Source organism: Clupea harengus, chromosome 17 (genome assembly GCF_900700415.2).
Source record: "Clupea harengus chromosome 17, Ch_v2.0.2, whole genome shotgun sequence".
In the NCBI taxonomy this organism is placed as follows: Eukaryota; Metazoa; Chordata; class Actinopteri; order Clupeiformes; family Clupeidae; genus Clupea; species Clupea harengus.
Genome location: NC_045168.1, coordinates 4,411,722 through 4,426,058, shown reverse-complemented (window position 1 = coordinate 4,426,058; position 14,337 = coordinate 4,411,722). Strand labels below are relative to the sequence as shown.

Below are 14,337 nucleotides of genomic sequence, written 5' to 3'. Positions count from 1 at the left end.
CACTATGAGTCATTTTGGAAGAAAAGTATCACCGGCAAATTAGCCCTGGCTTTGTTGTGTTGGCCTGTGAGTATAACTACCTCAGCCTTCCATCAACATATGACTTCTTCTCTGGCTGAGTGTGTGGTTGCCTACTGACCACCATGCCTCCACAGAGGCTTCCTGGTCTTGTTGAAAGCGTGTGTCTCTGGTCTGTAGAGTTTGGTCATGGTGGTGAGCAGATGGCCGACCGGTGATGACAGCCCGCCACAAAGAGCATCCGACCTCAGATCCACTAAAGAGGCTTTTCCTGCTGCCCCAGAGAGCTGAGGTTGGGGGGGGGGTTCGAGCGGGGGGGATGCTACCCCTGTCCACCAAGTATCTACATGCCCAGAGAGATGGGATAGAAGGGACAGGTGGGGTGAAGACAGGGCCCTGATCTGGCTCTGATCTGGCTCTGATCTGGCTCTGATCTGGCTCTGATCTGGCTTTTTGCTCTCTCTCTCCTTGTTTTTGCTCTCTCTCTCACCTACTGTTCTTCTTTTCTTCACACACACTTGCTAACCTGTCTCTAAAGGGCTGTCCACGATGTGAACTATAACGACAACTATAATTCTAACTACATGTTCTAATGTGATCCCTTTCAAATTCGATGGAATGATGGCCTGTCATTTTTCTTAATTGTTCACAAAATCGCTCTGAAAGTGATGCCCAACGATACCGTGCTCCATGCCATTATTGTTATAGTAGTGTGTGGTGTGGATGTTGCCATTGTCATGAACTAGAGCGACATTTATAACTATAGCATTTACAGTTATTGTTATAGCTATGGTTGGCACACAACTCAAAAAACCCTTCACCCTAAACTCCCAGCTCATGACTGAATGTGTCTTTAAAGGCCACGCTGTACAAACGGCCCACCTCCTCCATCTCCCCAGTCTCCCTTCATGTAAACTGGCCTTGGACGTGTCCAAGTGTGATGTGAGAACCCCTGCAATGAAGACATCACGTCCACAGTGGGCTGGCCTCGTTAAAGAGAGCCATCCATTTCAGGTCATCACTTCACACAAACATTTTAGCCAGTAAAAAAAAAAAAAAAAAGACAGACAGAAAGAAAGAAAGATAGATGGAGAGAGATGTAGTTGTTATGCAGTGGACTGGTGAGGGGAATTGGCCGAGACATGCTCAAAGGAGGTGAAACAGCAGATGTCTGACGTTTCACTGCACAGCAGATTGGGATCCAACTCACAGCCCCCTTTCAGACACACACACACACACACACACACACACACACACACACACATACAGAGACAGACACACACACATATACAGAGACACAGACAGACAGACACACACACACACGGACATGATAAGCCTGTGCTATTAAACACAAACCAACTAAGCTTGAACATGGAAGTCGATAAACACTCTAGGGGCAGAAAGCAACTGCATTCAGAGTGCTCTGCACACACACACACACACACACACACACACACACACACACACACACACACACACACACACACACACACACACACACACACACACACACACACACACACACACACTCCATGGGCATGAATGGAGAGGGCATTGCGACTCTGATAAGTACCCATGAATGAAAAACAAATGCAGCGGGGGAGGCCGGGAGGGGCGAGGGTGGAGAACGAAACAAAAGCCAAACCCCAAACACGCAGGGGGATGGAGGCAGGTGGCGCGCAACTGCCATCTGAGCTCACAGAGATACTGTTTATCAGCGCACGGCATCATGGGCCGCGCAGGGCGGGTGTATCGCCCACAACACCGTGAAATCTGACCACAACACTGAGGCGCTAGCAACTAAACAGGAAACGGACACGCTTCAAGAGATATCACAGAGAGAGAGGGAGAGAGAGAGATAGCAGAGAGAGAGAGAGAGAGAGCGAGAGAGAAGGGAGGGAGGGAGAGAGGTAGAGGCCCCTGATGTTTTTTTATCTTTAGTTTTTTCTTCTTTCTCTTCTTCGTGTCTTGTGAAAACAAGCAAATTTGGAATGCACTTAAGATATCAGGTCATAAGCTTTCTTCTTCTTTTCGCCCTCCATCCAGCAGTGTGGTGTCTGCAGATAACCAGTGCCAGAGAGAGAGAGAAAGAGAGAGAGAGAGAGAGAGAGAGCGAGAGAGAGAGAGAGAGAGAGAGAGAGAGAGAGAGTGCCCTCCCTCACCCCAGACACACTGCACACATATAGCCTTTTGTTCACACCTTTTTGGAGGGTGACTCATGCTGGCTGGCTGGCTGGCTGAGTGAGAGAAAGAGAGTGAGTGAGTGAGTGAGAGAGTGAGAGAGTGAGAGAGTGAGAGACTGAGTGAGTGCAGACACCGGACCTCGTTCTAATAATATCCCTGACTGTGGAGGACGTGGTGTGAAGCTCTGTGTCACGATTAAATATGTCTATTGGTACCAGTCGGGCCAGAAGTTCAACCTCTGGAGTTAAAAGTCCACCCATGTTTGTGCTGCTGCTTGTCACTCAGTGATATAGCGGACTTCACTCCCTGAGATATAACTATACATAATTCTGCTTGGTGCTGCTGAATAGGACAAAAATAACTTGTTTTAGATAACCAAGAACTGGCATTTCGAAAAACCCCACAAGTTGGATTGCTTAAAGGGGAGGTGGGGGTGGGGCCTAGGGTAAATATTTACCTTGCACACCTGGAGCAGATGTTGAGGGTGACTTTGGCCTGCGGCTCGGGACAGTAGGAGCTGCGGCCTTGGCTGAACTTGCTGCCAGATGGAGCCAGACCCGTGACCCCCTCCATACGCAGATCATCCAGGTCCTCTGGAGCAGAAAGAGAGAGATAGATGGAGCGAGCGAGAGAGAGAGAGAGAGAGAGAGGGAGAGAGAAATAAAAGAGGTAGGGAGATGACAGCGTGAGAGAATAGGTGAAAAGAGAAACGTGAAGATAGGGAGAAGGAGAGATATAAAGAGGATAGAGAAAGTTAGAGGAAGGAAAGAGTGAAAGAGAAAGAATAAAAGGAGAGAGGACGAAAAATAGGTGAAATAGAGGAGATATAGCAAGGATAGAGGGATAAAGAACAAAAAGGAGGAGAGATGGATGAGGGGAGGTAGAAAAAAGAGAGTAAACAGAATGGGCAAGGAGAGAGGGAGAGCAAAAGTATTTGCAGTGCAGTGAAAAGGAGGAGAGAGAGAGAGAGAAAGAGACAGAAAGAAAGAGAGGATCAGAAAGACGACAGGTCATTAATCAAAGTAGCTGCCTCGTCAAAGTCAACACTGCATCCATCTTAAGTGCTCTCAGCTGTCCTGTGCAACAGCAGACCTGAGAGTCAGTGCACACACACACACACACACACACACACAATTTGTCTCTCACAAACACACATACGTAAGCCCACACAGTAATCTCTCTCTCTCTCACACACACACACACACACACACACACACACACACACACACACACACACACACACACACACACACACACACACACACACAGATAAACAGACAACCATTAGAGAAGAGGTGTTCCCCATTACTCTATTACTGTGGACAAGAAGACTGGGGATTGAGGGCCACAAAATGTTGTTCACACACCAAGGAAAGCATCTGAGAGAATGAGAGAGAGACAGAGAGAGTGAAACAAACATGAAATGCGTGTGAAAGGAAAGGAAGAGAGAGAGAGAGAAAAAGACAGAAAATGAGAGAGGGGGAACCAGACAGAGAAAGTGAATTGGAAAGGAGGGAGGGGGAGAGACAGAGAGACCCACACACACAGAATGAAAGACAGCTAGAAAGAGAAGAAAAAAAAAAGAAACAACGAATGCAAGAGAGAGAGAGACAGAGAGCACTGCTGAACTCTCCCAGCCTCCCTGCCTCTGACAGACTAAAGAGCTCCATATGCACGCAACATGGCAGTGTCATCCGCGCTCGCTTCAGCACAAACAGGTGCAGGAGGGCCTGCTCCGGGCTTGGCAGCCATTACACACTCTCTGGATCAGAGGAGCTCTGCACGGCTCGCCTCAGCTCTGCTTCACTTTCAAATACAGCTGTTGCTGTGGAGGCTGAGACAGAACACACACACACACACACACACACACACACAAGATGCACAAGACACACAAGACCCACACACACACATGCAAGCACACACGCACACACACACACACACACACACACACACACACACACACACACGACACACAGGCACACAGACACACAGACACACAGACACATGCAAGCGCACACACACAAGACACACACATGCAAGCACACACACTCACACACACAAAAGATATACTGGGGCAGTTCCACACGCAACAGGGCTCCTGGTTTAAAAAACAACCTTGGGCCCTTCTCCAGTGCTCAGGGGATTATATGATCAGGTATCAGCAGTGTATTTAGTTGTCAGTTTTGGAGCGATTCATTGTGGTCATTGTGACCTCCTTGACAAAAGTGTGTGTTTCCATGTGTGTGCGTGTGTGTGTGTGTGTGAATAAGCGTGTACGTTTTTGTGTGCGTATGCGTGTGCTCAGTGTGCTCATAACAAGCTGAAATGATACCATTTTTCTCACAGGGCCCAAGCCAGCGCTGGGACGAGGAGGGGAGAGGAGGGGAGGGGAGAGGAGAGGAATGAACGAGACACACATGTCCACAGTCATGCTTTTCTCACCAAGGAGAATGTGCTCAGGTACATCTGATGTCACCCCGGATCGCAGCTGACTCGGCACCAAACCCAGCTCACAGCGGGCCCACATCTGGTCCAGATCCACTACAGACCCACTACAGAATAAGCTGGCATCAAGGACTAGAGTAATGTTCAATGCAACAGGCAGCAATGGATAGCCCATAAAGGCATACATTGGGGGGGGGGGGGGTGAGGGTGGGGGGTGGGGGGCTGTGGTGCAAGCAGTAGCATCCCAACCATATACGGAATCAAGTACCTATGGGGTAAGCTCCAAAAATAAAATAAAAAAAGAGGACTTAGAAGCATTTACTTTTTCTTGATCCTGCAAAGCAAAGCCTCAGAGTCAGTGGAAGGTGTTTGAGTGATTGCTGTTCTTTTCCCTTCCTTTGCCAGTGCTGTCATGCTCTTGTAAGCATTTAAAAAATGTGAGAACCAGGGCAAATCCTAGCGTGGCTTCATTTTCGGCTCGTAATTCTCGCCGTAGCCCGCGGCCACAGGGGGAGTTAGGTGATACCCTCTCTGATACTTTTCATGCTGGGATTGCGTTACAGCGTCCGACCGTGTCGAGGGAGGGGGAACGGGGCTCGCACCTTGAAACGCGAGAGACCGAGACTAATCGCGCGGATTAGGACGCAGACACTCGCGCACGGAGGAAACTTTCACTCGGAGGTCCGCACGACATCCCAGAAGCCTCTCTGTGTAGATCAGCTCTGAGGAAGCTCTTTTTGTTTCTCTTTTGAATGGGGGGGGGGGGGGGGGTGGTGCGTGAGAAATGGTGTGTCAGCCACAATTAAAGATGTCCAGAGGGGGAGATTCCATAGCGTACAGAAAACGGGGACGCGAAGACAACTAACACACCTGGCCGAGGCTGCTGTCTCACGCCATCCCATCAGGCCTTGCGGTTGTGCGTCTCTGCAGTTTTAGGTCTCTGGAGAGGCTGACTAGAGCTGATTTATGTCCACCTGATACCAGGGCTTGCAGAGCTTCAGACCTCCTAGGCCTCTGAAGAGTTCAAGGGAGAGACCTTCATCATGCAACAATGTGGGACTGCAACCTGTAAAGGGCCTAAAGACTTTTCTAAGCAGAGGAAGAGAAGCTATACTGTATGTGTGTGTGTGTGTGTGTGTGTGTCTGTGTCTGTATGTGTGTGTGTGTGTGTCCGTATGTGTGTTTGTATTTCTCTGTGTGCATGTGTGTGTGTGTGTGTCTGTATATGTGTGTGTTTTTGTATTACTCTGTGTGTATGTGTGTGTGTGTTTGTGTGTGTTTGTGTGTGTGTTTGTATTTCTGTGTGTGTGTGTGTGTGTGTGTGTGTGTGTGAGTGCGTGTGTTTGTATTTCTGTTTGTGTGTGTGTGTGTGTGTGAGAGTGCGTGTGTTTGTATTTCTCTCTCTCTCTCTGTGTGTGTGTGTGTGTGTGTGTGTGTGTGTCTGTGTGTGTGTGTGTGTGTGTGTGTGAGTGCGTGTGAGGTGGGAGTAACAGTGCAGCAGCCAGCCGTGTCCTTGTTGGTGAAATAGCAGCATCTGTCGTGATATTAAATGTCTCATTCATCATGGGCACGCTGCTCCAACTGGGACTGAGGGGGAAGCCAGGGGCCACCTCACACGGGGCCGGCCAACTCTGCCTGTCCTCCGTGGGAAAGTCTCCCCTTCCCTCTCTCTCATTCTCCCTCCCTCCCCTTCCCTCTCTCTCATTCTCCCTCCCTCTCATTTTCTCATTCTCTCTCATTCTCCCTCTCTTTCATTCTCTCTCATTCTCCCATCTCTCTTATTCTCTCTCTTGTTCTTCCTGCTGACCTTGCTCCTTCCCTCTCCCCCTCTCTCTTCTTCTCTCTCTCTCCCCTCTCTATCTATCTCTTTCCTTTCCACTCTTTCCATTTCTCACTCTCTCTTAATATCCATTCGATTTTCTTCTCCTCTCGCCCTCCCTCCCTCTTTCCTCTCTCTCTTCTTTCCTTTCACTCGTTCCCTCTCTCTCCCTCTCTCCATCTCCCCCTCCCTCCTCCAGTGGGTGTATAAGCCAGAGGGGTCTGTGGAGGTCAGTGTGTTCGGGTTGACAGGGGTGACGGCATGAACTCTGGGTTTCGGTTGGACGCCAGAAGCATTTGCTCCAGTGTCTCACGTCTCCTGGTTGACCACTTCAGCAGGGATGAGGCAAGCCACCGCAGAAGATTTATGCGAACACACACACACACACACACACACACACACACACACACACACACACATTTGTGTTTGCTCAGAACATTTGGGTCATGCTGAGTGAAGACTGGACATAACTGTCTATGGGGAGAGGTATTTTATCTCTCAGACAGGTACAGCAGGGTGGCGACACACACACACACACACACACACACACACACACACACCCAGGCTTGGTGTACAAAAGTAGCTGATGATTGTTTTGTGTCAAAGAGAGATGCTGCGGCAGAGAAACCAAGTAAAGCATGACGGCATGGCCTTCTGCAGTCAGTCAGTGTTTCCACCCTTGAAACGCTATCAGTGGATTACACTGCTCCCCTCCGCCTGGGAACACTTGCACACACACACTGGCCAATGTTATCATCAGTGGCTGCCTCCTACACACTTCTCCTCCAGCAAGAGAGAGAGGGAGAGAGAGAGAGAGAGAGAGAGAGAGAGAGAAAGAAAGAAAGAAAGAGAGAGAGAGAGAGAGAGAGAGAGAGAGAGAGAGAGATTGTTTTATATAATCACAATTATATATCCAATACTGTAGAACGTTATGGTCATGCCAATAAAGCTTCTTTTGAATTTGAATTGAGAGAGAGGGAGAGAGAGAGAGAGAGGGAGAGAGACAGAGAGAAACTGGAGCAAGCCCTATACACATCTCAAGTTCTAAAGTGACTTCCATTGGATGTCTTTCTGTGTGTGTGTGTGTGTGTGTGTGTGTGTGTGTGTGTGTGTGTGTGTGAGTGTGTATGTGGATGTAAGCATGGCAGTGTAGGTATGTTTAAGAGAGTGTGTGTCTGTGTGTGTGTGTGTGTGTGTGTGTGTGTGTGTGTGTGTGTGTGTGTGTGTTAGTGTGCGTGCATGTTTTCCCACAGAGGTTTAGCTAATTTCTCTTTCATGTGGCTCTAAATGGGCTTGTCTGGTGAATGTGGCCGTGGTTGAACCAGGGCCCAGTCCCTCATCTAACCTGACAGCCTAATGATCTCCTGCCATGCCAACACTCAAGGCTCAAGAGCAGCCTTTTACCAGTCACTGCGGAGGGGAAGCTTTGGTGTGTGTGTGAGAGAGAGTGACAGAGAGACAAAGAGAGAGAGAGAGAAAGGGAGTTGGTGAGAGTTTCCGTGTGTGTGTGTGTTTGTGTGTGTGTGTGTGTGTGTGTGTGTGTGTGTGTGTGTGTGTGTGTGTGTGTGTGTGCGCCTGGATATGAATGACTGTGCAAGCAATGGAGTATCAAAGGTGTCTGCAGCTTCCATTCTGCCCGCACAGCGACTCTACCTGTTGGTTTTGACAGCATAACAAAGCCACAACCTCACCCTGCGCATACGCCTGCCAATTACGCCTGTGTTTTCCTTGTGCCTTGTCAAGATATCTGATCCGCTGGCATAATGACACTCATGAGGTCAAATGATTGTTCTGAAAACATGACCACCATAATAACGTGCTCTTTTTTGTACTCTGAGACGACCACAGCGTGGTTCATATTTTAATAAAAGGTGCTTTACGCAACCCGAGTGTTTTTTTGTCTACTTCCCATCAATAAAACCCACGGCCCAGATCGCAGATCAAAACAGGGAGACAGCCATTGGCTGGTCCCTTAAATACTTAGCCAGGCATGTCAGCTCGAGGTATTGTGAAGCCTTTTTTAAATCTGTGTGGGTTTTAGGACAAGGCCTCATTGTTACCATCTGAAGACCAGCAGAGAAAGTTTATTTGTTTGGTTCCGCGTGTACAACTGTCTTTAAAAGTAAATGCCAACGAGGCAGCCCACACTGCAATCAGAGACCAGCACAGAAAAGCTTATATTGTATCCCGCAGAATCACCAGATTTAGATAAGAAAGCAAAAAAAAAAAAAAAGAGAGAAGGTATCTCGAGGGAGGTTCGTGTCTAGACACAACAGTTGCTGGAGCGCTCGTTTGGCTCGAGCCGTCGCCGGCTCATTTGTCAGTTCACCCATCACACCACTGCAGTCTGAGGCAGTCATGCATGGTTCCAGCGTGACACCCGATGAGTGGAGTGTGATAAATAAAAATGGGCCCAAGCCATGGAGAGAGAGAGAGAGAGGGAGAAAGGGAGAGAGGGAGAGAGAGAGGGGGAGAAAGAGACATGGAAGGTATTTGAACAATGTTATCGAGACAAAAAGCTCGAAAGGCGCGAAAGAGGAATCCTGGCCTTATAAATCACGTCGAAGATCGCCCCAGACAAAGAAGTGTTTGAGCGTCAAGTTTGCCGAAAGTTTCCATGAGACCTAACCTATCTCAGATAGAGCCAGAGACCTCCCAAAGCAGATGTACGCAGTGTATTGGCTTAACGCACAAGCATGCATATCTTTAAAAGAAAAAAAAACAAGCCACCGTTGACAGATTTCTGGATGAGAATTTACGACGCTTCATATGGAAAAAACGATACCATTCCCCTCAAAAATGCATTTCTTAACTATAATATCATGATTTGAGGCATAAAAAAAGTTAAAAAGTAAAAGGCCCTCTTTCATGGTGGCACTAAAGACAAATGGGACATCCGTGGGGGGTCTTTAAAAGAGGGGGGGGGGGGGTTGACTTTGTCGCAGTGTTGAAAGGGTGTAATTAGCCCGGCTTTGGAACTGACAGATTTCACCTTCTTATTGGAGGAGAAAGCCGGCAGACACACAGACCCCCACAGTCGCCATCCCCAGACAGCCGGCTGCTTTCGGCCCAGATCTGGCCCTGTAGCGGACCACCCTCACACACTCCGTCCATTTGGGTTTCATTAGGGGCCAAACGCAACACAACGCTCTCCTTCAGCGGTTAGTCTGTACGGAGACTGGCTTTGAAGTGACGAGGGAGGGGGGCATGTTGGTTTGTTTAGTAATAAAAACAATATTCCAACTTTAATTTTGAAATGACGTCTCCCTTTACTATTGTGTCCCTTCTCCTTTTCTGGGTAAATATGCTTAGATTCCAAACCTCACTTCTGGTACGGATTGGGAACAGAAGTTATGATTCAAATCAGATGGGCAGAAAGAGGCGAACATCTTTGATGATGATCGATAGTAAAGTCATGAGTAATCATTAAGAGTGACTGTCCAATTCTCCCGCACGCTAGGGGAAGTTCAAATTCTCAGCCTTACCTTTCACTTAAAAAATGTAAATGGTGGATTAAAGACTACTTTAAATTAATTAAATAATGGTCTAAATACCCTCTAAATATTCACTTTCCAAAATGTTATTCAAACCAATCATTTGCCTAAGGAGTTAAAAATGATTGGAATTATTTGGTAAATAATCAGAAAGATTCAAATTTCAAAGTTAAACACACATAAAACTAAATTAATTCATATGATGCATGTAGTTAATGGGAGTTGAAGGGTTTGTGAAAAGCTGAAGTGAATGATGTTGGTTTTCCCTGCTTTGACCCACAGCGGCAACACTGCCATCTACAGGTGACAACAGTCAGGGTATCCCTCAGGACTGTGAGCACAAAGAACCGATGAGCTTACAGTGCAGCATGATAACATACGCCCAGAGCTCTGATAAAGCAATCATCTTTTATGCTGCCAGAGACAATAAGAGCGTGGCAGAAATCTCCTGCGCTCTACCACGGAGGTCGTGATTTATCTCCCTGTCGGCCATAAACACACTGAGCTGCACCCCGATCACATAGTAATTACCTCATAAGGTGTATAACTCATTCAGCAACCACCTCATCTATTTGTCAAAAACAGCTTCATCATCTGACAGACGACAGGCCACTCCGACTCCGACTGGAAATACTTGGGCGCTGACACGTCGCTGTTTACCAAACTGCCATGACAAGACAACACAACAACATGACAGCACCGAATGGCGATGACACGACATGCAAACAAGCTGCCTTTGTTTCCAGAGAAAACAACTTGAGCGCCGTTAAACCACCAAATTTCCTTAGCAAAACACAAACCATCCACACACACACACAGTGGCTTAAACGTCGCAATAACGCAGCGCTGGTCAGTGAATAAGACGGGGTATTAACTTTGTTCATTAAAACAACACTCGTAGACATACTGCTGCAATTCCCCTCATGATTGAGTCACTGGGCTGCGAGGAGGCGTTCTTGTAAAGGGGATATAATGGAGCCGTTACTTTTTTACAAGGGACATTTTTATCCTATCAGAGCATCACATAGAAGCCGCATGGCAGTGCCCAGCCCAGTGCAGCCCAGTACAGCGCTAGGGCAGGCGCTACCCTCCCGACAGCAGCCCTTTATGGGAGAGATTTAGGGCAGCTGTCATTTACACCAGTGCTCTGCACGCATGCAATCATCCAGGTCATCTTCATCATCCTCCTCCTCCTACTTGGTTTTGGGTTTGATGATACAGAACTGCTGTTTGTTTACTCGGTTGTCAAGGCAACTGTTGTGTCTCCGCTTCCTGGAGTGAAGAGGGGCTGGCGTCAGGGGGAACAGAATGGGGGGGCGGGGTGGGGGGTATATGTAGGCTGCCAGAATTGGAAGCCTACAACCCCACCAACCCCTACTCTCAAACCATACACACACACTCACACACACACACACACACTCCCAAACCATACACACACATTCCCAAACCATACACTCACATACACACACACACACTCCCAAACCATGCATACACATACACACACACACACACTCCCAAACCATACTAACACATACACACACACACACACACACACACACACACACTCCCAAACCATACACATACACACACACTCCCAAACCATACACACACACACATACACACACACACACTCCCAAACCATACACACACATTCCCACACCATACACTCACATACACACACACACACTCCCAAACCATGCATACACATACACACACACACACACTCCCAAACCATACTAACACATACACACACACACACACACACACACACACACACACACACACACACTCCCAAACCATACACATACACACACACTCCCAAACCATACACACACACACACATACACACACACATTCCCAAACCATAAACACACATACAGAAAGAGGGAGGGATAGGAGGGAATGACAAAGAGCTGGGTTCTGTGATCAGACCACATTATTCACTCGGTGCCAAGGGTCCCAAATCAACCCTACAGGGAGTGAAAGAACGAGAGACTGAGAGAGAGAATGACTGAGGAGAGAGAGAGAGAGAGAGTGACTGAGGAGAGAGAGAGAGAGAGAATGACAGGAAAGAGAGAGAGGGAGAGAGAGAGAGGTGCAAGGGAGAGGGTTAGATATAAAGTGATGGAAAAAGACAGAGAAGGAGAGTGACAGAGTTAGAGAGTTCGAGACTGAAAGGGAGAGTGACAGCGTGTGATAGTGAGAGATCGAGAGAGTTAGAGACTGAGAGAGAGGGACTGTGAGTCTGAGATCAACTCATGATGTTCCACTCAATGTCTGTATTTCATCTTTTGAATGGGTATATGTGTGAGGTATTTGTGTGTGTGTGTGTGTGGTTGTGTGTGTGTGTGTGTGTGTCACTTTTCATATTACTCTTCGTTCTGTCTTTTTTTTCCTCAATGTCAAATGAATGTGTTGTTTTATTGTTCTTTATGCTTTGGCAAGTCAGTCATGCTAATAAAACTATTTAGAACTTGAATATGAATCTGAGAGAGGGACATAGAGAGCGAGAGTGAGGTTCGGAGAGTTAGAGACTGAGACTGAGACTGAGACTGAGACAGAGAGAGAACGTGAAGCCTGGCATCCTCCTGCAACTCCGAACTCACCGACCCCACAAAGGCTCGCTCAAAACCACCTCTGCATTTCCATTCAATTCCAATCTCAGTCTGCTGCCTCACTGATGCTGTACTCTCCTCTCCTCTCCTCTCCTCTCCTCTCCTCTCCATCTTCGGTTCTCCCAACATGGCCATTAATTAAACACTTGTTTTTTTCCCTTATTTTGGCCGAGCGGAGGCGATGCTGCTGAGCCGTGCCTCGTGACGCTAGTGTCGCTGGCAGACAGGCAGACAGCTCCGCAGCCCACACCGCACCACCCTGCTGCCGCCCATGCCAACCCCACTCTCCTCTCCTCTCCTCCGCAAAACCAACGCGCCACGTCTCCCGACACGCGTGGCGAGGAGAACCTAACACCACATTTTTTTTTCTTCTTGTCTTTTTTTTTGCCATTTTCTGCATTTTGTTATTTATCGTATTTGTTCTTTGGCAGTGCAGTCCTAAAGTCATGCCAATAAAGCTTATTTTAATTTAAGAGAGAGAGAGAGAGAGAGAGAGAGAGAGAGAGAGAGAGAGAGAGAGAGAAAGAGAGACTTACAAAGACTCATCTATGGCTGTACAGAGATAAATATACAGCCTCGTGCGCACTTATGGTGTTTACTGCCATGTATACCTTTCCCTGAAGCTATAGAGTTGCTGTAAATGCTTTGGAACTACACCGCATGATTTGTCATGCCTATAAAACGCACATGAATCTGAGAGACGTGGTGAGGCCCTAATCCTGTAGCTGAGGTGGCGGGTGGCGGGAGGCGGGTGGCAACAGGCCGCCCTGTCTGAGGAGGGATGAGGTCAGGGCCATCAATCTCTCTCACAGAGAGGGGAGGAGGACAGGAGGAGGAGAAGAACAGGGGAGATACGTAGTCTGCCAGGCGGGTGGCATCAACACAATGGGGGTTTGTTGCTTACCACAGGGGCCAGAGGAAAAGAGGGATATAGATAACGAGAGACGGAGAGGAGGAGAGAAAGAGAGAGAGAAGAGGAGAAAGAGTGAGAGAAGAGAGAGATAAAGAGGAAGAGAGAGACAGCGAGAATGAGAGAGAGAGAGAGAGAGAGAGACAGTGAATGAGAGAGAGAGAAAGAGGGAGTGATTTCCCTATGAGGATGTCTGTGCCTGAGGGAGTATCTCGTGTGAAGGTGCCTCTCTCGTACAGCTCTGTGATTTACAACTCTGAGACTTAGGTATACTGCTCACACACGCTCTCTCACACACACACACACACACACACACACACACACACACACACACACACACACACACACACACACTCAACACACACACACACACACACACACACACACACACACACACACACACAAACAAACACATGTTTTCCTTAAATACAAACTCAAGTATTCAGGAGGACAACTGATTTAAAATATGTACATCTATATTGCTAAAGTATTCACAGGAGTGAAAGCCCCCAGTAAAGTTAGCAGATGAGTGTGTTGTATCCACACAGATGCTACAGGTGAATGCCATACTGCTGTTCGCTTTTCTTCTAAAAGTACCTTTTGCGCCATGTTGCCATCCAGTGTGATTTCTTCCACAACATTACGTATCTAATGTTCCTGGACTCCAGTACCATTGTACTGTCTAGCCGACACTAACAAAGGTCCAAGTGATTGAAATGTTTGCACGCTTTTTTTTCACACCATGGACACAAAACTTGAAGTGAGACATTTTATTGTGGTGTGTGGGGCCTTTCAATCAGGACTGACTCCCTGAACACCCTAAACAGGTAGAATGGCAATTTCCCTTGCGGA

The 14,337-nt window shown here is 47.7% G+C and overlaps 1 protein-coding gene across 1 annotated transcript in view; it reads right to left on the bottom strand.

Annotated features, from left to right (window-relative positions):
- Positions 1–14,337, bottom strand: part of c17h8orf34 (chromosome 17 C8orf34 homolog) — a 78,659-nt gene that overhangs the window by 27,053 nt on the left and 37,269 nt on the right. Inside the window, exon 8 of the mRNA XM_031584117.1 lies at positions 2,660–2,795. Coding sequence (XP_031439977.1) covers positions 2,660–2,795 — 136 coding nt within the window. The remainder of the gene's footprint in view (positions 1–2,659; positions 2,796–14,337) is intronic.